Below are 24,646 nucleotides of genomic sequence, written 5' to 3' on the forward strand. Positions count from 1 at the left end.
TCTCATTCTGTTGCCCAGACTGGAATGCAGTAGTGTAATCTTGGCACACTACGGCCTCCGCCTCCCAGGTTCAAGCAATTCTCCTGCCTCAGCCTCCCATGTAGCTGGGATTACAGGCACCCACTACCATGCCCGGCTAATTTTTGTAGTGGTCAAAATTCTGAACAGAATATATGTTCATGGTAATAATCCTACCAAGCAGATACTCAGACAATACATAGAAAGCGACATATCCCAAACAAGATCCACTCTTTGATATATCAGTATATATCATTTCAGCACAAATCTACATTGTTCAGATGAGTTACAACAGTGAACCATGAGTACAACAGTTTACAACAGTGAACCATGCCAGAATATAAGGGTATCTAAATCAATTCAGAAACCAAGTAGCCTAAATCACTACCAGTGCTACTTCCCTGATTGAGATAAAGCACTGAAAAACTTTAGTTAACAAAAATTTACCAATAAGGATAAAACAGTCTAGTGGCCATAATTTCCATCAATAAAGGAATGCATAAAATAAAGGCATGATTTTGAAAATTCAGCCGCAGAAAGGAGCGTCCTTTATCTTCCAGTAAATAAACTATCTTCTCCTTTCCAAAATCAATATGCCAGATACAAAGCTTGAGTACAATCACACATCTTTTACCTCTGAGATTTAAATTCCTTCATGATGTCAAGGAAATCATTGTAGACCTGAGGCTGACTACCAAATTGCAGCTTCACCTGGTCAAGATAAGACAGCGCATCCTCCACCTGAGGCAGGGATAAATATCAAGGTTATAAAAAGAAAGTAAACTCACAATTACAAAAAAAAAATTATTTATGCCTAAGTATGCTTAACACAGTAAATAAAATAAAAATATATTAAATATATACTTAAAAGTTAGTATAGATGTCAGTAATAAACTCAAGCTTAAAATAATAATCAACTCATAAAATCTGTAGCCTTGCCTTGGATAATTTTGAACAGAATGATCAGTAAAGAATAATTACAATGATATGTCATTTATTCATTAATTCATTTCACAAGTATCTACTAAACTGCAACATGCCAGGCCCAATTTGAGTACCAAGGATTCAATGACAAATAATTTGTAGCCCCTCGTCTACAGACGTTTGTTTGTATGTAGTCAGGAATCATAACACAGCGGGTAACCCAGTAACACTCAATGCCTGGAGATGACATGGGAAGGACACGTCTTCCCCACCAAAAAAAGTGAGGCTTCCCTAGGAGGTAATATATAAACTGAGACCTAAAGATGAGTATAAGCTAGCAAAAGTAAAGACCAGTGAAAAAAATCAAAGGCAGCAGCATGGGCAAAATCCTAGACAGGATACAATATGGGATATTTAGAAATCTGAAAAGTTTAGTTTGGCTGGAGGATCTGTAGTGAAGAGGAGCACTGGAAGGAAAAGTAACAAGATGAGACAGAAAAAAAAGCAGGATCTAGATTCTGAAAGGACTTGTAAATCTTGTGAAAAAGCAATTTAGATTTTTATCATCTGCATTTTCGTGTACGCAATTCGACTGCAGTGTTGAGAAAAAATTGGCACAAGAGCAGAAAAGACTGAAAGGAGGTAGGAAGACCAGTTATGCTACAAGAATAACTGAACAACTCATGTGAAAACAGTGGCTTGAATTATAGTACTGGCCCAGAACAAGAGAGACAACTGCATAGATAAAACAGCTTGTTGGGTAGCAGAAGTGACAGGATTGGGTAACTGACTGAATAGGGGAGCTAAGGGAGAGCCAGCATTCAAAAGTGATCCACCACAGAGCACTGTGAGGAAGAAGAGGCCAGAGTGACTATCGGACCGATCAAAGCTCACATGCCACTGCATCCTGCACCCAGCACTTACATCCTTCCGCATCACCACCACACCCAAGAGAAAGCCTGAAGGAGATGCCAAAGGAGATACAGCCAAGGTGAACAACGACCCAGAGAAGATCTGCAACGTTGTCTGTTAAACCTGCTCCTCCAAAGCCAGAGCCCAACACTAAAAAGGCCCCTGCAGGCCGGGCGCGGTGGCTCACACCTGTAATCCCAGCACTTTGGGAGGCAGAGGCGGGAGGCTCATCTGAGGTCAGGAGTTCAAGACCAGCCTGACCAACATGGAGAAACCCATCTCTACTAAAAATACAAAAATTAGCCAGGCATGGTGGTGCATATCTGTAATGCCAACTACTTGGGAGGCTGAGGCAAGGGAATCACTTGAACCCAGGAGGTGGAGGTTGTGGTGAGTCGAGATCATGCCATTGCACATCAGCCTGGGCAAGAGCGAAATTCGGTCTCAAAAAAAAAAAAAAAAAAAAAAGTTCCCTGCAAAGGAGAGCGAGGAGGTACCCAAAGGGAAAAAGGAAAATGCTGACACTGTCAGGGAAGGGATTAACCTTGCAGAAAATGGAGATGCCAAAACAGACCAGGCACAGAAAGCTGAAGGTACTGGAGATGCCAAGTGAAATGTGTGCATTTTTGGTAACTGTGTACTTCTAGTAACCATAAAATTTGAACTATAAAGTTATGAAGTTTGTAAATTTCGAAATACCATTGTTTAAATCAAGATTTTAAAAAATGCAGAATTTTGTTTTGCTTTTTCTAAAGCTGTGTTGTTAGCACACAGAACACTTCATTGTTGTTTTGGAGGGAAGGATCACAGGTCAGTAGAATGTCTTTGAAGCTGGACTGATGTGGGGAAAACACCTTTCCCTTCTAGTTTTGAGAGACTTCCTCTTGGCTTATAGGAGAAGAAATTCCCTGACTTTATTTATGTATTTATGTAGAGATGGAGTTTTGCTATTGTTGCCCAGGCTGGAGTGCAGTGGTGCAATCTCGGATCACTGTAACCTCTGCCTCCCAGGTTCAAGTGATTCTCTTGCCTCGGCCTCCTGAGTAGCTGCGGTTACAGGCGCCCTCCACCATGCCTGGCTAATTTTTGTATTTTTAGTACAGACGGGATTTCACCACATTGGCCAGGCTGGTCTCGAACTCCTGACCACAAGTGATCCGCCAGTCTCGGCCTCCCAAAGTCCTGGGATTACAGGCATGAGCCACCATACCCAGCCTAGATTCCCTGACTTTTGACACACAGGGCCACCTTGGCCCAAACACCTTGTGCGATGGAAAAATAAATTCATTTTTACATCCTGTTCTCCCTTCCCACCTTCACAGACTTAACTCCCTTATACCCAGACACCTGTTGGGACCTAACCGCCAGTAATTGGTTACCAGTGTGTGTCAGGCAGTCAAACTTTCCAGTGATGCCACTGAAATGGCAGCCCTCAAAAGAGCAGTGGTTCCTTTTCTAGACTGTGGATCTTCAGATAAGTACTGCCATTTTCATTTCACTTCCTGAAAGTCAGGGTCGACTTGTGAAAAGTTGTTAAACAACACGCTAAATGTGAAATGTCAACCTTCACTCTAAACTTGCCCTGTTCAGAGCATCACATGAAGAATTCACTGGGTTTTATAGTGGCTTTTCGTGTTTTTTTCGGTAGTTCATTGTTAAGGATTGTCCATGTCCTGCCTGAAATACCATGACTGTTTATGGAAAGTATCTTTAAAGCCAGATACAGTTTGGCCTGGGGAGAAAAAAAAGTGACCTATCACAAAGAAGAACAGGTTGGAAAGGTTAAGCTATGAGTCTGATTTAGGACAGAGACACCCAAAAGAAATCCCCACTAGGTGTTTCCTATTTACTCTGAGATGAGTAAGTTTTTTTGGTGGTTTAATTGAAGCCTAAATATTTAAAATTATACAAAATATCAGGTTTAAGAAATTTCAGGAATAAACATTTGATGTGATTTAAGCCAGTCTTTTTCTTTTTTTTTGAGATGGGAGTCTCGCTTTGTCTCCCAAGCTGGAGTGTAATGGTGCAATCTCGGATCACTGCAACTTCTGCCTCCTAGGTTCAAGTGATTCTCCTGTCTCAGCCTCCTGAGTAGCTGGGATTCCAGGCTCATGTCACCACATCCAACTAATTTTTTTTGTATTTTTAGTAGAGATGGGATTTCACCATGTTGGCCAGGCTGGTCTTGAACTCCTGACCTCAACTGATCCACCCACCTCAGCCTCCCAATGTGCTAGAATTACACGAGTGAGCCACCACACCTGGCTAGGCATAGATAGTCTTTTGATTTGTTGCAAAATGGAACACTTACGTTCAAATCAATCAGTAATTGGTGCTATGGTCTGAATGTGTCCCGCAAAATTCTTACATGGAAACTTAATCACCAATATGATGATATTAAGAAGTGAGGCCTTCAGAAAGTGATTGTGGAGCCCTCATGAATGGGATTAGGGACCTTATAAAAGGGCTGGAGTGAACCAGTGTTGGTCCCTTTGGCCCTTCTCCCTTCCACAGTGTTAGGACACAGCTTTCAGGCACCATCTTGGAAACAGAGTTCAGGCCCTCACCAGACACCAAACCGGCACCTTGATTTTATTTTATTATTTTATTTCATTATTTATTTTATTTTTTGAGATGAAGTCTTGCTCTTGTCACCCAGGTTGGAGTGCAAAGGCGCGATCTCAGCTCAATGCAACCTCTGCCTCCCGGGTTCAAGCGATTGTCCTGCCTCAGCCTCCTGAGTAGCTGGAATTACAGGCGCCTGCCACCACACCTGGCTAATTTTCGTATTTTTAGTAGAGACAGGGTTTCACCATGTTGGCCAGGCTGGTCTCAATCTCCTGACCTCGTGATCCGCCCACCTTGGCCTCCCAAAGTGCTGGGATTACAACAGGCGTGAGCCACCACGTCCGGCCTATTTATTTATTTTGAGACATGGTCTCACTCAGTCACCCAGGCTGGAGTGCAGTGGTATAATCTCAGCTCACTGCAACCTCCGCCTCCTGGGTTCAAGCGCTTCTCGTGCCTCAGCCTCCAGGAGTAGCTGGGATTACAGGTATCTGCCACCATGCCCGCCTTATTTTTTTGTATTTTCAGTAGAGACAGGGTTTTACCATGTTGGCCAGGTTGGTCTTGAACTCCTGACCTCAAATGATCTGCCCACTTCAGCCTCCCAAAGTGCTGGGATTATAGGGGTGAGCCACCGTGCCCGGCCAACACCTTGATTTTAGATTTCCCAGCCCTCAGAACTTCTCCAGAACTGTGAGAAATAAAATTCTATTATTTAGAAATAGATTATCTAGTCTCAGGTATTTTGTTATAGCAGCACTAATGGATTGAGACAAATAGCTTTTTTTTTTTTCTTTTTGAGACGGAGTCTTGCTCTGTTGCCCAGGCTGGAGTGCAGTGGCACTTTCTCGGCTCACTGCAAACTTCATACCACTCTCCTGCCTCAGGCTCCCAAGTAGCTGGGATTACAGGCGCCTGCCACCATGCCCGGCTAACTTTTTTTGTATTTTCAGTAGAGATGGGTTTCACTGTGGTAGCCAGGATGATCTCAATCTCCTGACCTCGTGATCCACCCGCCTTGGCCTCTTAAAGTGCTAGGATTACAGGCATGAGCCACCACGCCTGACTCCAAGACAAATGGCTCTTTAAGAGTTCTTCAGAGTTCCATTATGGCCATGGGTTAATCAGTGTTTCAGTGTTGCTAGAAATCAGATTGTATACTTGGTCAATACCCACTTGTTTGATGGTTAGTTTTTCTATACAAATATTATGACAATTTCTGTTGAAATTCAATGGACTATTTTAATTCATATTCTGAACTTTCCATACTAAAATATTTCATTAATGACCAAGTTAAGTGAACACAAAATGCAGTAAGTTTGCAAAAGGAACCAAGACTTTGGAAGATATTTAAGAAAAGGATGTATCAATACACAACAAAAGAAGAGTTATCAGTAAGATATGGTATGGTATAAGGTAACTACTGCAGAGAAGGAAAAATGTACAGAAACCCAAAAGAAAGCAATTATGTGTGACAAGTGTATGTCTAAAACAGAAAGGTACTGAAAGTCGCAACAAACCGCTGTTTAAAAACTAGTTCTAGGCCGGGTGTGGTGGCTCACACCTGTAATCCTAGCACTCTGGGAGGCCAAGGAGGGTGGATGCCTTGAGGCCAGGAGTTTGAGAGCAACCTGGCTAACATGTCAAGACCCGTCTCTAGTAAAAAAAAAAAAATACAAATATTAGGTGTGGTGGTGCACGCCTGTAATCCCAGCTATTTGGGAGACTGAGACATGAGAATCACTTGAACCCAGGCGGGGGAGGGTACAGTGAGTTGAGATGGCGCCACTGCACTACAGCCTGGGCAACAGAGTAAGACTGTCTCAAGAAAAAAAAGGTAAAATAGAAGTTATAGAATAACCCTATGCTTTAAAAACCCTGCATGACACTCACATAATAAATAAGACACCTACAAGTAAGAATAGTGAGGAAATTATCTCATCACCCAAAGCATAGTCCAACTCTTATATAAACTTTCTTTAAATGCATGTATACAGTTCTAGGAAGCACAACTTAAAAAAAAAAAAATTGGATGTAGTTATTTAGAAGCTACAGATTTAAGGAAGCACTTGGGGAGACCCTTAGACTCTGCTGATAAAGTTTCATAGCTCACTTGAACAGGGATTTACTATTAAGGCCCTGAATCTCCTGAAGTCCACAATCTTGTTGGAGAGAAAAACACAAGCAACTATAAAGAGAACCTGCTAAACATGTACCAAATATCACTGCTGCTGACATTCAATAACTAAATAACACCAAACATGCCTCAAATCGCTCAAATCCCTTCTTGTCACCACCAATCTACCAAAGACAAAAAAAAAATAGACAACGTTGAGGCTTGAAATAATGTGTAAGCATTCTCACTGAACGTTTTTCTTTTTTTTTTTTTTTTTTTGAGATGGAGTTTCGCTCTTGTCGCCCAGACTCGAGTATAGTGGTATGATCTTGGCTCACTGCAACCTCTGCCTCCTGGCTTCAATCAATCCTCCTGCCTCAACCTCCTGAGTAGCTGGGATTACAGGCATGCGCATGTAATCCCATGCCTGGCTCATTTTGTATTTTTAGTAGAGGCGTGGTTTCACCACATTGGTCAGGCTGGTCTTGAACTCCTGACCTCAGGTGATTCACCCACCTCGGCCTCCCAAAGTGCTGGGATTACAGGTGTAAGGCACCATGCCCGGCCTACAATATTGTGGAATATAAATGACTTATTGAAGTTGATTCAAATGCTTGTAATGCATTTTAAGACCGATCCAAAAATGACAGGCAATGTGGGAATACTGGGTTAAATTACATGGAGGTACAAGAAGCATTTTACCTCTCCTCATTAGAAAGGAAATTCAACAAGTTATTTTATGTAGGAATATAGTCAAGAGCTTGTGACTAAAAGAACACAGCAAGAAATCCTAACTCTATCCATGACTCACTCTATAACCCCAAATCCAAAACCCTTCCTTGTTTCCTTGCCAGTTTCCGTAAAGCAAACAAAACATAATCCATATACTTATACCAAAGAGTCCTGTGAGGAAGATGGGTAAAAACTGGTGTTGTGCTTTGATAGGGCTGATTGAAAAAGGCTATAGAAATAAATATGTTTTTGTTAGTTTAATAAGCAAGTTTATAAGCTATTTTGCAACATTAAAGCATATCTACTGTCATAGAGTGTTAATACAGAATTAAATCACATGCAACCAAGTTTTAAAAAAAATATTCTCAGGACTTAGTAAAGTGCTAAGCCCACAGCAATAATACATTTTGGTACACAGTCATCACTCTACAAGAGACCGAAAATGTTTTAAAGAAAACACCAATATTCCTTATACACATTTTCCCAAAGACAGAATTCAGAGTGAAGCTTCAGGCCTAAAAAATCTGCACTCTCTTTAAAAGGCTATGCATTAGTCAATATTATGTAAGCCAACAGAGAGAGTAAATTTTACAAAATTACTCTAAATCACTTAGCTTTGCCGTACTTTATAACATTTATGTAGCATTTAATATTCTTAGGCCAATATTAAACAAGTTCCCAAGAATCCACACCAATGAGGGCAGGGATCATGAAGAACTAAAGTAAGTACCAGGGAAAACAGAAGAAAGAACCATTTGCTGCTTATGGATGTGTCCTTAGAGGGTTTATTTCTCATTCCTGCCTGCAAGCAACATAAGTAGGCTGCCATAACCAAATGAAGAGTTAACATCTCTTCAGAGTTCCATCATTTATTATTTCCTGAACTTAATTTTATATAAATGTAAAATCAGAAAAATTGAAACCTGAACACTTGCTGCAACAATCACATATTTTGAAAAGTAATATTCAAGTGGTCAGAGATACAAGGTTAGCTGGGAACACAAGCTTCACTTCTCCAGGGATGCCCTATGAATTTCGAAGCACTAAAAACCTACCACACATACTCAGCGGAAAATATGAAAACACTGATAATTCATTCACAGTTATAGTTTTCCCTAAACTTTATCAAGATTCCCCCCAAAAAGGAGCATGTGTTTACTAAGGATGGACTTGATGATGTGAGTCAATTCAGCTATTCATAAACAGGAATAAAAAGATAAAGGTAATAAGAACATTACAGGCATGAGCTGGGCATAGTGGCTCACACTTGTACTCCCAACACTTTCGAAGGCCAAGGTGGGAGAATCACTTGAGGCCAGTAGTTTGAGACTAGCCTGGGCAACACAGTGAGATCCCCATCTCTGAAACTAAAAATTAAAAAAAAAAAAAATTTAAAAGAATTTAAAAAGATTCAACTGTAAGACATATTACCGGGCCAATTTACTGTACAAACCTGTAGCCAATCATGTATGTGCTCAATAGAGAGTTCAAAAGGAAGCAGTCAAAAAATGAATTTTAAGGTTTATTTTGTATGAAAATGGCCCCACAATCCTGGTAACATTTGAGTGACATGCATTTCATACAGTCCAAAAACATCTGAGTATATTCTTCTCTGGATCAGGCACTGGTGCCAAGATAGGAAACAGAAGCAAATTTTACAAAACAAAAACAGTAAAACTTGTGATTCGACAGCTAGTATCTCAGGTTAGAAGTTGTACCACCACAACCGACAAGCTGCAGCCAGTATTTCCTGCTAAAGATAAACTTTTTGACCCAAGAAAAAGAGCTGAATACCACCTTCAGCCTTTGAAATTGCTGCTGTCCTTGCACTGGTGCAACTGGTGGGGCTGGATGAGCGTGACTCTGGACCACCTGGCCTCCATGGGGTTGCACAGCTGTTGGGTGATGATGGCTGCTATGAACTGCTGCTATGGCGGGCCCATGACTGCCGGAGCTCTGTGGCATGGCTGAAACCTGGGGTGAACAGAATACAGACAGGAAACTTCAAGGCTTGTATATTCTTCCCCAAATGTGTCTAAATAACTAATACAAATGTACAAAGATAATTAATTGGAAACCCAAATTTCTGCTGGGCATGATGGCTCACACCTATCTCACCTACATGGGAAGATCGCCTGAACTCAGGAGTTCAAGGCTACAGTGAGCTATGATCATGCCACTGCACTCCAGCTTGGGCCACAGAGTGAGACCACGTCTCTAAAAAGAGAAAAGAAAGCCTGGGCAACATAGTGAGACACCATCTCCACAAAAAATGAAAACTTGGCCAGGCGTGGTGACATGCACCTGTGGTCTCACCTACTCTAGAGGCTAAAGGAGGATTGCTTGAGTCCAGGAGTTCAAGGCTGCAGTGAGCTGTGATCACACCACTGCTCTCTAGCCCAGGTGACAGAATGAGACCCTATCTCTAAAACAAACAAACAAACAAACAAACAAACAACAACAAAGAAAAGAAAAAGAAGGAAACCCAAATTTTCCACAAAAGGAACTGGTTAAATACATTACAGCCCACCCAAGTTATAACCAAATTATTTGTAGCTATTAAAAATTATATAGTTTAGCTGGGAACAGTGGCTCACACCTGTAACCAGCACTTTGGGAGGCCCAGACAGAAGGTTCACTCGAGTCAGGAGCTCGAGACCAGCCTGGCAAACGTGGCAAGACCCCGTCTACTAAAAATACCAAAAAAATTAGCTGGATATGGTAACACGCATCTGTAATCTCAGCTACTGGGAGGCTGAGGCATGGAAATCACTTGAACCTGGGAGGTGGAGGTTGCAGTCAGCTGAGATCACGCCACTGCATTCCAGCCTAGAAAACAGAGCAAGACTCTGTCTCCAAAAAGAAGAAAAAAAAATTATATAGTTTATCTCAAACTGTCTGTGGTAAAGGATGAATGTTTTTCTTAAAGTTCCAATCCATCAGGGACCACAACTTTTATAAAAATCCAGTAAAAATAAATTACTATGAAAGTGAAAAAAAATACACAAACCCCCCAGGCGTGGTGGTTCACGCCTATAATCCCAGCACTTTGGGAGGCCGAGGCGGGTGGATCACCTGAGGTTGGGAGTTCTTGAAACCACCCTGACCAACATGGAGAAACCCTGTCTCTACTGAAAATACAAAATTAGATGGGCGTGGTGGCGCATGCCTGTAATCCCAGCTACTCAGGAGGCTGAGGCAGAAGAATTGCTTGAACCAGGGAGGTGGAGGTTGCAGTGAGCCGATATCACGCCATCACACTTCAGCCTGGGCAACAAGAGTGAAACTCCATCTCAAAAAACAAAACAACAACAAAAACAAAAAAAACATAAACTCGTAATTTTTTTTTCTTGCCTTTTTATTGAGACAGGGTCCCGTTCTCTCACCCAGCCTGGAGTGCAGTGGTACAATCATGGCTCACTGTAGCCTTGACCTCCCCAGGCTCAGATGATCCTCCCATCCCAGCTTCCCGAGTAGCTGGGACTACAGGCATGTACCACTATGCCTGGTTAACTGTCGTACTTTTTGTAGAAACAGGGTTTCACCATGCTGCCCAGGCTGGTCTCGAACTCTTGGGTATGGAGTCCACCTGCCTTGGCCTCCCAAAGTGCTGGGGTTATAGACATAAGCCACTGTGCCCTGACTGTAACTTTCATTACTGGATTTTACAAATAAAAAATGATCATGTCCAATTGCTAGAATAGTTTCTAAACACTCTCAATTTCTATACTTACGCCATTACGAACTCGTAACAAAGGATACAGATTAGCCATTTGTAAGCCACACTTTCAACAGTGATATAGAGATATATTTGAATATGAAAAAAAAGTTCATAATCCACAAGTTGAATGTATTCATGTACTGTATATAGAATTAAACTTTTAAATAGTTCTTTTTTTTTTTTTTTTTGAGACGGAGTCTCGTTCTGTGGCCCAGGCTGGAGTGCAGTGGCCAGATCTCAGCTCACTGCAAGCTCCGCCTCCCGGGTTTACGCCATTCTCCTGCCTCAGCCTCCCGAGCAGCTGGGACTACAGGCGCCCGCCACCTCGCCCGGCTAGTTTTTTGTATTTTTTTAGTAGAGACGGGGTTTCACCGTGTTAGCCAGGATAGTCTCGATCTCCTGACCTCGTGATCCGCCCGACTCGGCCTCCCAAAGTGCTGGGATTACAGGCTTGAGCTACCGCGCCCGGCCTTTTAAATATTTTTTTAACGCACATTACACTGGGTGACAGAGGAAGACCCTGTCTCAAAAAAATAATAAAAGCACATTACAAAGCGGTATGATAAAAAGATTTTAAACCTTAGACAACTAATATATAGCAAAATGTTAGCATTTAATCTTGTGGTTACAGAATTAAAGATGACTCTTACTTTGTTCTTTTTGTTTTTTTGTTTTTGAGACAGTCTAGCTCTGTCGCCCAGGCTGGAGTGCAGTAGCACAATCTCGGCTCACTGCAACCTCTGTCTCCCAGGTTCAAGTGATTCTCCTGCCTTAGCCTCCTGAGTAGCTGGGATTACAGGTGCCTGCCACCACACCCGGCTAATTTTTGTATTTTTAGTAGAGACAGGGTTTCACCATGTTGGTCAGACTGGTGTCGAACTCCTGACCTCAAATGATCTACCTGTCTTGGGCTCCCAAAGTGCTGGGCTTACAGGTATGAGCTACCGCGCCCAACCTACTTTGCTTATTTTGCTTATCTTGATTTGCTATGAGCATTATATCTAATGTAAAATAAATTTTTTACCCAAATTGTTGATGGTTTGGCCTCAAACAAATGTCTTTTCTATTCTTTTATCTTAATCTTTCTCTTGTCCTCTTATAAGTTTGAGGAAATAAAAGCCAAAACCACTTTCCTTCTATATCTATTGCAAGAAGTGCTATAAAACATTTTCAGAACTTTTTTCCTTTTTCAGAACTGTTGATCACCACAGAAGACAACAATCTGTCCAAATGCCTGAATGCCCCGTCCCCAAAATAAGGAGACTAAATAACATGAAACTTTCTTTCTCTCAACAATGTTAAGTTTTATACCACAATTTAAAGAGAGAATAAAACTTTTTTCAAATCCTCACATTTATAAAAATTATCCTGGAGGTAGATGAAGAAATGAGAGGGAGAAACCAAGTGACTATGCATAAATCCACAGAAACGATACAAGGCATATTAAGAGTAAAAAGAAACTATTTAGACAATTCTAAAAGCTCTAATGTACCTCAAAGATGGGCTATTATTCTGAGCTTCTATATTCCAGTATGCATGTTTTTTACAGGGTTTACAGGCTTTTACTAGACTGACTTATACAAGCACATTCTAGTTTCCATTCAGAAGAAATGTAACTATCCCATATGTAGAAAACAGTCATTAACCTGTTTAGATCATGAAAGTAATCACCCAAGGTAAACAAGCAACTTTCTTTTCTTCCAAGTCCTAAAAGATGCCATCTGTTGGCAGTCTTCTGACTGCTGCCCCAGCCCCACAGGAAGGGATCAGACTGCTTCAAGGGGACTCCTGAGGAAGAGTGATGCCTCAGGAATCACCATTTCCTACTTCAGCTGCATTTCCTCTTCTTTGTATTTTTATACTAAATTCCTAGAAATGGAAATGCCAGGTCAAAAACTAACAATCTGACACAAACTGCCAAATTGTTTTTAAAAAACATTACCTCAGTTTATGGGTACCCCAGTACCCATATATTTTTAAGGTCACTAACAAATGAGGTTGAAGGCCTCTCCAGACCAGTTATATGTTAAAGTAGAAAGATATCCACTATATATTAAATGAAAAGAGCAAACAGCAGACCAGTATGTAAGGTATGATCCAAATTGTACAAAAAGAAAAATGGAAAGGCCAGGCAAGGTGGCTCATGCCTGTAATCCCAGCACTTATTGGGAGGCCGAGGCGGGCAGATCACTTGAGTACAGGAGTTCAAGACCAGCCTGGGCAACATGGCAAAACCCCGTCCCTACAGAAAAAATACAAAAATTAGCCAGGTGTGATGGCATGCATTTGTAGTCCCAACTACTTGGGAGACTGAGGTGCGAGGATTGCTTGAGCCCAGGAGATGAAGGGTGCAGTGAGCTGAGATCATGCCATAGCATTCCAGCCTGGGTGAGAGTGTGACTCTCTCTCAAAGAAAAAAAAAAAAAAAGGTAAATTTAGATAGCTAGATAGATTGATATACATATGCTTGTATATGCATACAAAACTGGATACCCAAGAAATTCACCAGTGGGAGAAAATCTGACGCATGACAGAAAAAAGTCATTTTGTATCTTTTTTAAAAAAAAAATCAAAGTGTGGCAGGGCACAGAGGCTCACGCCTATAACCCCAGCACTTGGGGAGGCCAAGGCGGACAGATCACTTGAAACCGGAAGTTTAAGACCAGCCTGGCCAACATGGCAAAACCCTGTCTCTACTAAAAATACAAAAATTAGCCAGGCATGGTGGTGTGCACCTGTAATCCCAGCTACTCAAGAGGCTGGGGCACGAGAATCACTTGAACCTCAGAGCCAGAGGTTGCAGTGAGCCAAGATCATGCCACTGCACTCCAGCTGGGACGACAGAGTGAGACACCATCTCAAAAAAATAAAATAAGGTCGGGTACAGTGGCTCACACCTATAATCCCAGCACTTTGGAAGGCAGACACAGGCGGATCACCGGAGGTCGAGACCAGCCTGGCCAGCATAGTGAAACCCCATCTCTACTAAAAATACAAAAATTAGCTGGGTGTGGTGGTGCACGCCTGTAATCCCAGCTGCTCGGGAGGCTGAGGCAAGAGAATTGCTTCAACCTAGGAGGCAGAGGCTGCAGTGAGCCAAGACTGCACCATTGCACTCCAGCCTGGGCAACAGACAGAGATTCTGTCTCAAAAAAAATAAAATAAATAAAATAGACTAGGCGTGGTGGCTCATGCCTGTAATCCCGGTACTTTGTAAGGCCAAGAGGAGCGGATCACCTGAGGTCAGGAGTTCAAGACCAGTCTGGCCCACATGGGGAAACCCCATCTCTAGTAAAAATACAAAAAATTAGCCAGGCATGGCAGCAGGTGCATGTAATCCCAGCTACTTGGGAGGCTGAGGCAGGAGAATTGCTTGAGCCCAGGAGGCAGAGGCTGCAGTGGGCCGAGATCACACCACCGCACTCCAGCCTGGGCAATAAGAGCAAAACTCTGTCTCAAAAAAAAAAAAAAAAAAAAAAAAAAAAAAGAAAAAGAAAAAAAGAAAAGAAAAAATTAAAAAAAAACTGAAGTGATATATTACTTTCACAATAAAAAAGGGCAAAAACCAAATTTCTTCACTTCTACAAAACAGAGTAACAGATGATCAGTGTTGGTCAGGACATAGAACAACAGGAATATACAACGCTTGGGGGAACTTGCTAAAGATGCATATACCCTGTGACACAGCAATCCCTTTCATAGGTACTTGACAAACTCCTGTATGTCCTCAAACCTGCTGACTGGTTTGCAACAGGGTAAGGAGTTTGCACCACAATGTAAATCAGCTATGGCAGACCCTTGAATAACACGAGTTTTTGTTTTGTTTTTAAGGAGACAGGGTCTTGCACTGTTGTCCAGTCTGAAGTACAGTTGCTTGATCACAGCTCACTGCAGCCTTGACTTCCTGGGCTTGAGCAATCCTCTCACCTCAGTCTCCCAGGTAGCTAGGACTACAGACGCACATCACTATGCCTGGCTAATTTTTTATTTAATTTTTAAAATTAATTAATTAATTCTTTCTTTTTGAGACAAGTTCACACTCTGTCACTCATGCTGGGTGCGGTAGCATATTCACTGGAGCCTCAACCTCCCAGGCTCAAATGATCCTCCCACCTCAGCATCCCAAGCAGCTGGGAACACAAGTGTGCACCATTACGCCCTGCTAATCTTTGTTTATTTTTAGGAGAGATGGGGCTTGCTATCTTGCCCAAGCTGATCTCTAACTCCTTGGCTCAGGCCATCCTCATGCTTCCAACTTCCCCAAGTGTTGGGATTATGGGTGCAAGCCACTGCACTCAGCAACAACACAAGTCCACTTACACGTGGATTTTCTCCCATCTCTGCCACCCCTGAGATGGCCAGACTAACCCTTCATCTTCTTTCTCCCTCCTCCTCAGCCTACTCAATGTGAAGACAAGGATGAAGACCTTTATGATGATCCACTTCCACTTAATAAACAGTAGATATATTTTCTCTTCCTTACGATTTTCTTAGTATTTTCTTTCTTCTAGATTATTTTAAGAATACAGTATATGACAAATATACGAAATACATGTTAATCAACCATTTATGTTATTGGTAAAGCTTCTGAACAACAACAGGCTATTTGTATTTAAGTTTTGGGGAGTCAAAAATTATACATGGGCCGGACACAGTGGCTCAGACTTGTAATCCCAGCTCTTTGGGAGGCTGAGGCGGGAGGATAGCTTGTGGTACGCACCTAGTCCTAGCTACTAGGGAGGCTGGGGCACAGGACTGCTTGAGCCCCGGAGTTCGAGGCTGCAGTGAGTCATGATCACACCACTGCACTCCAGCAGGAGCCACAGAGCAAGACCCTATTTCCAAAAAAAAAAAAAAAGAAGAAAAGAAAAGAAAAAAGTTATACATGTATTTTTGACTGCATGGGGGAGGGGGGCGGTCAGTGCCTCAACTCCCACACTGTCCAAGAGTCAGTCATATTTCACTATAATGATGTTTAATTCAGCTGTCTTTTTAAAAAATAAATAGCAAAACTGTCTTAATAAGTGCGTTGATTTAAATTCTGGCACAAGCTTCTTATTTTGTCATGAATTGCCAATGAGTGCACTAAGAGAATATCAGAATGTTCACAGCAGCACCTTTGTAAAAGCAAAAACCTGGAAACAGCCCAATAGTCCAACGGTAGAATTGACAAATAAATTAAGTATATGCATATAATTTACACTAGAGTGAAAATGGTGGAATTACAGTGATCTATAAAAATGTGAGTTTTTTAAAAAAGTGAGTCAAAGAAAATGTTTCCATTTATATAAAAGTTCAGCAATATCAAAACTAAACAATTATGTTAGTTTTTTTTTAAGTAAATAAAGTCAAGGGAATGATAAATACAAAGTTTAGATTAGTGGCTACCTCTGAAGGGAGGGAAAAGAAGGGAGCAGAGTGGGATATGCAGAGAACTTCAAAGGTCATGACAACATTCTTTTTTTTTTATAAATTTGTATGGTGAGTACACAATTTTTTTTTTAACCTTACACATTCTCAACAATTTTTAAATATCTACCAGTATTAAAAAAATGTTTTATAACTGCCTAAAATCACTATTCCTCCTCCCTCATTCTAGTCCCTTGGTTCGCTCCAGCTTACCTGGTAGCTGGGTGTTACAGAGTACTGAATTCCCGTGGCTGACTGCATGGTCTCAGACACTGCTTCATACACAGGAGGGGCAGGGGCAAGCACCCGGTGCTGGTGAGGAAAAGCCTCTGTGCTGCCAGGGATCCGACGCTGCTGGGCTGCATACACCGGTGACTCCTGGTCATCCAAACGCCGCTTCATTCTGCGCTCATGCTCAGGGATGCACTACAAAACCTGCAGAAACCAAAAGCAATAGCATGCAAGTCAATTCTCACTCCAGTATGATGTACGTAACTTAGGACCAGTCACCCAAGTTTAGTAAAAGCCTGACTCCCAGAACTGATCATCTGTTTCATCTTAGTGATGTTTAAGTGTATGTGGGCATACCGCCCAACCACAGTGAACAAGTTATAAATGAAAAACACATTTAAATAACATAGTTTTAATTAATTTGGTACTGTGAAGTTGAAAAATAGGCTCCAATTTAAAAATACAAACACAACCTTTTATCCCATTATTCTCTAGTTTTCTCCTCCAGTGCTATTACTCCTAATATTAATTACATATCCACACGCTGCAAAAATATTCAAGCACTTCTTAAATCCTCTCAAAACCTACTACTATAATTGTGGTGTAATTTAAAATTTGTTTCAACAATTAAAATGGTATCATGGAAAGAACACTGTGCCAGGAATGGGAAGACAAAGATTCTAGACTTGCCAATTTAAAATGCTATGTAATTTCAACAAGTTCCCCGTTCTATATGAATTTGTTTCTCCAACTATAAAATAAGAAAGTTGGAACAGATCATGCCTAAGTTTTCTTCTGGTTCTAACAGTTATAAGAAGAGATTCTCTTAGCTTAATAATACCTCTGTGGGAGACAATTTCCTTCCTGCAGGACACAAAAAGTCTATGAACATTTGGCCCAGGAATCTACTTGGGTCTTTGGAGTCTTTCCACATCAGTATCACTAACACAAGCGTAACACACCATCAGTGAGAAAGAATGCATCAGCCATCCAAAGAAAAAAGGCCCCACCACTTTTCCAGTCCCCAAAAAATATCTTAAATAAGACACCACTGCTATGGAAAGAAGATAAAAATTACAGTAATAGTGGGAGATTTGGCAAACCACTCCCCTCATCTAAAGTAAAGTATGTTAAAAAAATAATAATAATCTTTACCTAATTCTTAAGTCTACCCAAGATCTTTTCTTTATCCTCTGGGAGCACACAAACCCTGAAGGGAAAGTAGTCTTTACAAGGACTCTCCATGGCTGTTTCACCTTTTCTTTGTCCTCATGATAGTCCTCAATCTGGCCGCCACTCTAATCCTTAGATATGAAATCCTGTCTCAGGTTTTTCTCACATTTCACACACCTAAGTGGGAACCTGACACAGCAGCACAACTGATTAATTTGCAAGCTGGCCACTTTTATCTTTCTGTAAACTCGAGCCACAAATACACTCTCTGTGGCCTATATAACTTCAGACTAAGTCTCTCAGCTTTGTGTGTGATAATATGTGGAACTCAGTTAAATGGAGTTGAGAACGTTTCTTTTTTTTTTTTTTTTTTTTTTTTTTGAGACGGAGTTTTGCTCTCTTGCCCAAGCTGGAGTGCAGTGGCACGACCTCGGCTCACTGCAAGCTCCGCCTCCTGGGTTCACGCCATTCTCCTGCCTCAGCCTCCCCGAGTAGCTGGGACTACAGGCGCCCACCACCGCGCCCGGCTCATTTTTTGTATTTTTAGTAGAGATGGGGTTTCACCGTGGTCTCGATCTCCTGACCTTGTGATCCGCCCGCCTCGGCCTCCCAAAGTGCTGGGATTACAGGCGTGAGCCACAGCGCCCGGCGAACGTTTCTGACAGTTGCTGATAAGTAATTTAAAATGTCTTAGCTAGTTATGCTTTCCTAGGTTTTTCTAGTACGAAGCAGCATGTTTAGCTTAGTATTCCAAAAGCTTTTAGACATATTAAGAGGTTGAGAATATAGATTTATGCATGCTATTTGATATTTGAAGAGCCACTAATCAACTACGAACACTAAACCTCAACGTGCTTTGGGATGAGGAACTGAGTCTAATTATAGGTAGAGTAAAATGTCTTTTTGGCTATTTCTTATATATGTTCATGACTTTCAGTGGTTTGGTCTTGGGTTCCGTTGGTTGAAAACTGATGCTTAACTCATCGGAGACTAACCTCTGTAACCAAAAATGAAGTCAATACTTTATAGGCTGGATGCAGTGGCTCACACCTGTAATCCTAGAACTTTGGTAAGCTGAGGCAGGCAGATCACCTAAGGTCAGGAGTTCAGGACCAGCCTGGCCAACACAGTGAAATGGTGTCTCTAGTAAAAATACAAAAATTAGCCAGGCGTGATGGCGCACATCTGTAATCCCTGCTACTTGGGAGGCTAAGGCACGAGAATCGCTTGAATCCAGGAGTCAGAGGCTGCAGTGAGTGGAGGTCCCGCCGCTGCACTCCAGCCTGGGCAACAGACTGCAAATCTGTCTCAAAACAAAACAAAAACAAAAAACAATTATAGAAATGTTATGATAGGGCAGCACTGGGTTTTAAAAAAAACTTTATAGGCTGGTCACAGTGGCTCACACCTGTAATCCCAGCACTTCGGGAGGCCGTGGTGGATGGATCACCTGAGGTCAGGAGTTTGAGACCAGCCAGGCCAACATGGTGAAACCCTGTTTCTACTAAAATTACAAAATTAGCCGGGCATGATGGCATGTGCCTGTAATCCTGGCTACTCAGGAGGCTGAGGCAGGAGAATCGCTTGAACCTGGGAGGAGGAGGTTGCAGTGAGCGAGATTGCACCACTACACTACAGGCTGGGCGACAGAGCGACTCTGTCTCAAAAAACAACAACAAAAACTTTATAAATAATAAGCCAAAATCAGATGTGAAGAGCACAGCACGACTATAGAAAAAACAGCAGAGTACCTTTTAAGAACTGGATTCTATCGGATGGGAGAATGTTTGAGGGCAAAAAATAAAAACAAACAAAAAAGAACTGGATTCTACTCCAAACTCTTATCTACCATGAAGCTTTCTAATTTTGGCCCTATTTTCAAACAGGGGCAAAAGGAGGGGATCAGCCTACATTAGTGATTTCCAAATGCTGGTTTATGAACCATAAAGAAAAAGAAGAAGTGAGCTTTTCATAGATTAAGTATCACAGTACTATGGTCTATTCTGATATCATATCCTATCTTTTGGCTGTTAAAATATCGTTTGTTTTATAAAGCGACTGGGATTTCATATGGTACTTAACTTCATCCACCTCCAGAGTTTGCTTTCCATACCACCTCTACAACACTGCAGAACTTTCTCTGAACCATACTTTATTTCTTTAACAATTACCACTCACAGTTCTATTCCTAACTCTCTCTCTCAAATACATTGCTTCCACTCTAATCATACCCCTTGTTTCAGGGCCTGATCATCCTTCACAACAACCTTATAAGCAAGGTGTTCTCTAATTTATGAATGAGGAAATTGAAACACAAAGATTAAGTAAACCGCCCAAGGTTGCACAGCTAGTAAGAGGCAAAGCTGGGATATAAATCCAGGAAATCTGTCTCCAGAGCCTGGTTCTTAACTACTTCACTACCTTACCTCTCACAGAAGAGATGAAATGAAGGAAGAGTCAGTCCCTTTACTTATTTAAGGCACACATGCAGGGAGCAAGTTCAGCTGTTTTTAACCTTTCACATACTTAGCTAACTCATCCTTCTTCAGCCTAAACCTAATAAAGCAGAAATGCTTCAGCAGCATTCATTCATTAAAAGCAAATGCTTAGTGAGTAGATATGAAGTCCGTAGATGATTTCAGCCCTTGCCCTCTAAAAGTATAAAAACTAGTTGGGGAAACCATACATAGTCTCACTAGTAATAAAAAATGTGTAAAGTAGGCCGGGCGCGGTGGCTCATGCCTGTAATCCCAGCACTTTGGGAGGCCGAGGGGGGCAGATCACTTGAGGTCAGGAGTTCAAGACCATCCTGGCCAACATGGTGAAACCCTCCCTCTACTAAAAACACAAAAATTAGCCGGGTGTGGTGGTGGGCGCCTGTAATCCCAGCTACTCAGAGGCTGAGACATGAGAATCACTTGAACCTGGGAGGCGGAGGTTGCAGTGAGCTGAGATGACGCCATTGCACTCCAGCCTGGGCAACAGAGCAGAACTAAGTCTCAAAATAAATAAATAAATAAAAAAGGCTGGGCACCATGGCTCACACCTGCAATCCCAGCACTTTGGTTGGCCGAGGTGAACGGATCATCTGAGGTCGGGAGTTCGAGACCAGCCTGATCAACATGGAGAAACTCTGTCTCTACTAAAAATATAAAATTAGCCGGGTGTGGTGGTGCATGCCTGTCATCCCAGCTACTCCAGAGGCTGAGGCAGGAGAATTGCCTGAACCTGGAAGGCAGAGGTTGCAGTGAGCCGAGATCACGCCATTGCACTCCATCCTGGGCAACAAGAGCAAAACTCCGCCTCGGGGGAAAAAAAAAAGTAATCTACTCCAAAGCAATTTAAAAAAAAATGATGCAGTGTGGGTTAGGATACAGGGAAACACTGATGGAGGAGGCTTTAATTGGTACAGCCTATTTAGTTGGCAACTTGTAGGTATTTATTAAAATTTTAAATGTGCATACCCATTCCATGTATTATGGAAAACTATGTAAGAATCAGATCAAAGTTTCTCCACAAATATAAATAATGAACGCTAAAACATACTAGATTTTGGAATACTAAAACTAGCAATTCCACTTTCAGGTCTCTATCCTACACATCTGCCAAATATATTTATTGCAGCAAAGTATGAAAATCTAAATGTATATCAATAGCTAAATAAACGTGATCATGCATATTATGCAAAACTGTGTAGGAATCAGAAAGATCAGGGTTTATCCACAAGTACAAAGAATGAACTCTAAGACATACTAAGTGAAAACAGCAGGCTAGGTCGGATACGGGGGCTTACACCTATAATTCCAGCACTTTGGAAGGCCAAGGCGGGTGGATCACCTGAGGTCGGGAGTTCGAGACCAACCTGACCTACATGGAGAAACCCTGTCTGTACTAAAAACACACAAACATTAGCCGGGCGTGGTGGTGCATGCCTGTAATCCCAGCTACTGGGGAGGCTGAGGCAGGAGAATCGCTGAACCCAGGAGGTAGAGGTTGAGGTGAGCCAAGACGGTGCCGTTGCACATTCCAGCCTGGGTAACAAGAGTGAAACTACATTTCCAAAAAAAGAAAAAAAAAAAAAAGAAAACAGTAAGCTGTGGAATACATATAGCATGATCTCATGTATGTATACACACACAAAACGTACTAAAGATTTGTACATTTTATTATATGCAACATTTGCATCGAAAGAAAAATGTGGCTGGGCACAGTGACTCATGCCTGTAATCTCAACACTTTGGGAAGCTGAGGCTCAAGGATGGCTTGAGCCCAGGAGCTCGAGACCAGTCTGGGCAACAATGGGATGACCCTGTCTCTACAAAATAAAAAAAAATTGTAGACGGAAATGGTGGTGTACAATTATGGTACTAGCTACTCCACGGACTGAGGTGGAAGGATCGCTTGACCTCAGAAGTTGAGTTTGCAAGGTTGTAGTGAGCAGTGATCATGTCACTGCATTCCAGCCTGGGCAACAGAGTGAGACACCGAGACCCCGTCTCAAAAAAAAAAAAAAGAAAAAAAAGAAAAAGAAAAAACATGCTAGCGAGGCACAGTGGCTCACAAAGTGCCTGTAATCCCAGTACTTTGGGAGGCCGAAGCAGGTGAATCTCTTGAGCACAGGAGTTCAAGACCAGCCTGGACAACATAGCGAGACTGTCTCTATAAAAAATACAAAATTAGCCATGCATGGTGGCATGCACCTGTAGTCCCAGCTATTTAGGGGGCTGAGATGGGAGGATCATGTGAGCCCAGGAGACGGAGGTTGAGGTAAGCTGAAATCTTGCTACCGCACTCCAGCCTGGGCAAAAAAGAAAAATGCTATAAACAATATTAAACTCTAGATAATGATAAACATGCTCAAGTACTAAGATGAAGAATACTAATGTCTGCAATTTATTTTGAAATACATCAAAAAATTAGATTCATTGACGGAGGGCTGGATAGGTGGACACGCATATGTTAAACCAAGTAGTAGAAAAATGATAATGGTAAAATCTAGGTAGTGTGTATATGGGTGTTCGTTATATTTACTAAAATTCTATCAACTTTGTTGTATATTTGGAAATTTTCTTGATAAAGTCTTGGAAAAAAAAAATCCAAGGATTCTGAGGGTTAGGAAAAAAAAAAAAAAAACAGGAAGAAAAGCCAACAATACAAACCAGCTCCTGAGTGGAAAAAATAAGTACTATAAATTGGGAAAGGGGTACAGACAGGTACACTTCGGAAGACTCTATAAAGGTAAATAATCAGCTACATCTTGAAAATTAGAGACGAATTAGAACACAGGGGTATAGAGCATGAAATTAAAATATTATAGTAAGTTTAGACGTATAGGCAATAGTTATTTACAATCTTTGCCAAGTCATTCATCCCACAAGTAATTAGCAAGTGTGTACGTCATACCTGGCGCTGTGTGGAGGGTTAGAAGTCCAGCACTGAGTCAGAGATTTCCTCCCTGACAACAGCCAAGTCTTCCATATATGACTGCTATCAGCTGACATCCTCCTCGCAAGAATCCTGTCAGATAGGCAGTCCCAGAACCCTCCTTTTTTTTTTTTTTTTTTTGCAATAGTATACCATTATGTCCACCAGGCTGGAGTGCAGCAGTGCAATCATGGCTCACTGCAGCCCCAATCTCCTGGGCTCAAGTAATCCTCCCACCTCAGCCTCCCGAGTAGCTGGGACATAGGCAGCGCCACCATATCTGGCTAACTTTTGTATTTTGTACAGACAGGGTCTCGCTATGCTGCCCAGGGTGGTCTCGAACTCCTGGCCTCAAACAATTCTCCTGCCTTGGCCTCCCAAAATGCTGGGAGTATAGGCATGAGCCACTGCGACCAGTCAGAACCCTCTTCTTTTGAGGGAAACTGATACTCAAATAACTTGTTCAAGGTCACATACCTAGCTAAAGGAGCAAGAGGTTGAATTCTTCCTCCTTGGAATATATGACCAATCTAAAGTAGAAACACTGGACAGATCATAAAACCATGCTTGCAGAGGGGTACAGTATAATTCTAGAATATAAAATATTTGAAAACCAAACGATGGAACCACAAAGTCAGTCACAAAAGTATTGTCAAGTCCTGCTTTAGCCAACATGGTTGGTCTCCAACTGTTTCAAATTTGGAGTTTACAGTACTATCGGAAGTCTAGTCTATGAAAACATAAAAAGAAAAAAAAAAAAAGCACTTTGACGTACAGAAACTATGGAGAGAAGACTAAATAATGGCAGCAGAACATTTAAAAGTCACCTGGCGGGCACAGTGGCTTGTGCCTGTAATCCTAGCACTTTGGGTGACTGAAGAGGATCATTTGAGGCCAGCAGGTGGAGGTTACATTAACCAAGATTGTACCACTGCACTCCAGCCTGAGTGACAGAGGAAGATCCCGAACACACACACACAAAAAAACAACTACAGGTCCTAAAAGTCACCTGGCCATGTGTTATAATAAAAGGTGGGGGCTGGGCATGGTGGCTTACACCTGTAATCCTAGCACTTTGGGAGGCTGAGGCGGGCAGATCACTTGAGGTCAGAAGTTCTAAACCAGTCTGGCCAACATGGTGAAACCCTGTCTTTACTAAAATACGAAAAACAAATTAGTCGGGTGTGGTTGTGGGTGCCTGTAACCTCACCTATTCAGGAGGCTGAGACACAAGAATCACTTGAACCCAGGGTGTGGAGGTTGCAGTGAGCCGAGATCGCTCACTGCATTCTAGCCTGGTCAACAGACCAAGACTCCATCTCAAAAACAAACAAACAAACAAAAAACGGGTGGAATGCTGGGTGTAGTGGCTCACATATGTAACCCTAGCACTTTGGGAGGCCGTGGTGGGAGGATTG

At 41.9% G+C, this 24,646-nt stretch overlaps 1 protein-coding gene across 9 annotated transcripts in view; it reads right to left on the reverse strand.

The window, feature by feature from the left end:
- SIN3A (SIN3 transcription regulator family member A) overlaps nucleotides 1-24,646 on the reverse strand; it is an 88,195-nt gene that overhangs the window by 44,365 nt on the left and 19,184 nt on the right. For all 9 annotated transcript variants that reach the window (XM_073996402.1, XM_015453100.3, XM_005560124.4 and 6 more), the window contains exons 2-4: nucleotides 16,614-16,835; nucleotides 9,068-9,244; nucleotides 653-759 (exon numbers count right to left, since the gene is read on the reverse strand). In XM_073996402.1, the coding sequence (XP_073852503.1) occupies nucleotides 653-759; nucleotides 9,068-9,244; nucleotides 16,614-16,802 (473 nt within the window). In that variant the 5' untranslated portion in view covers nucleotides 16,803-16,835. The remainder of the gene's footprint in view (nucleotides 1-652; nucleotides 760-9,067; nucleotides 9,245-16,613; nucleotides 16,836-24,646) is intronic.

This window comes from Macaca fascicularis, chromosome 7, assembly GCF_037993035.2.
Source record: "Macaca fascicularis isolate 582-1 chromosome 7, T2T-MFA8v1.1".
Taxonomy (NCBI): Eukaryota; Metazoa; Chordata; class Mammalia; order Primates; family Cercopithecidae; genus Macaca; species Macaca fascicularis.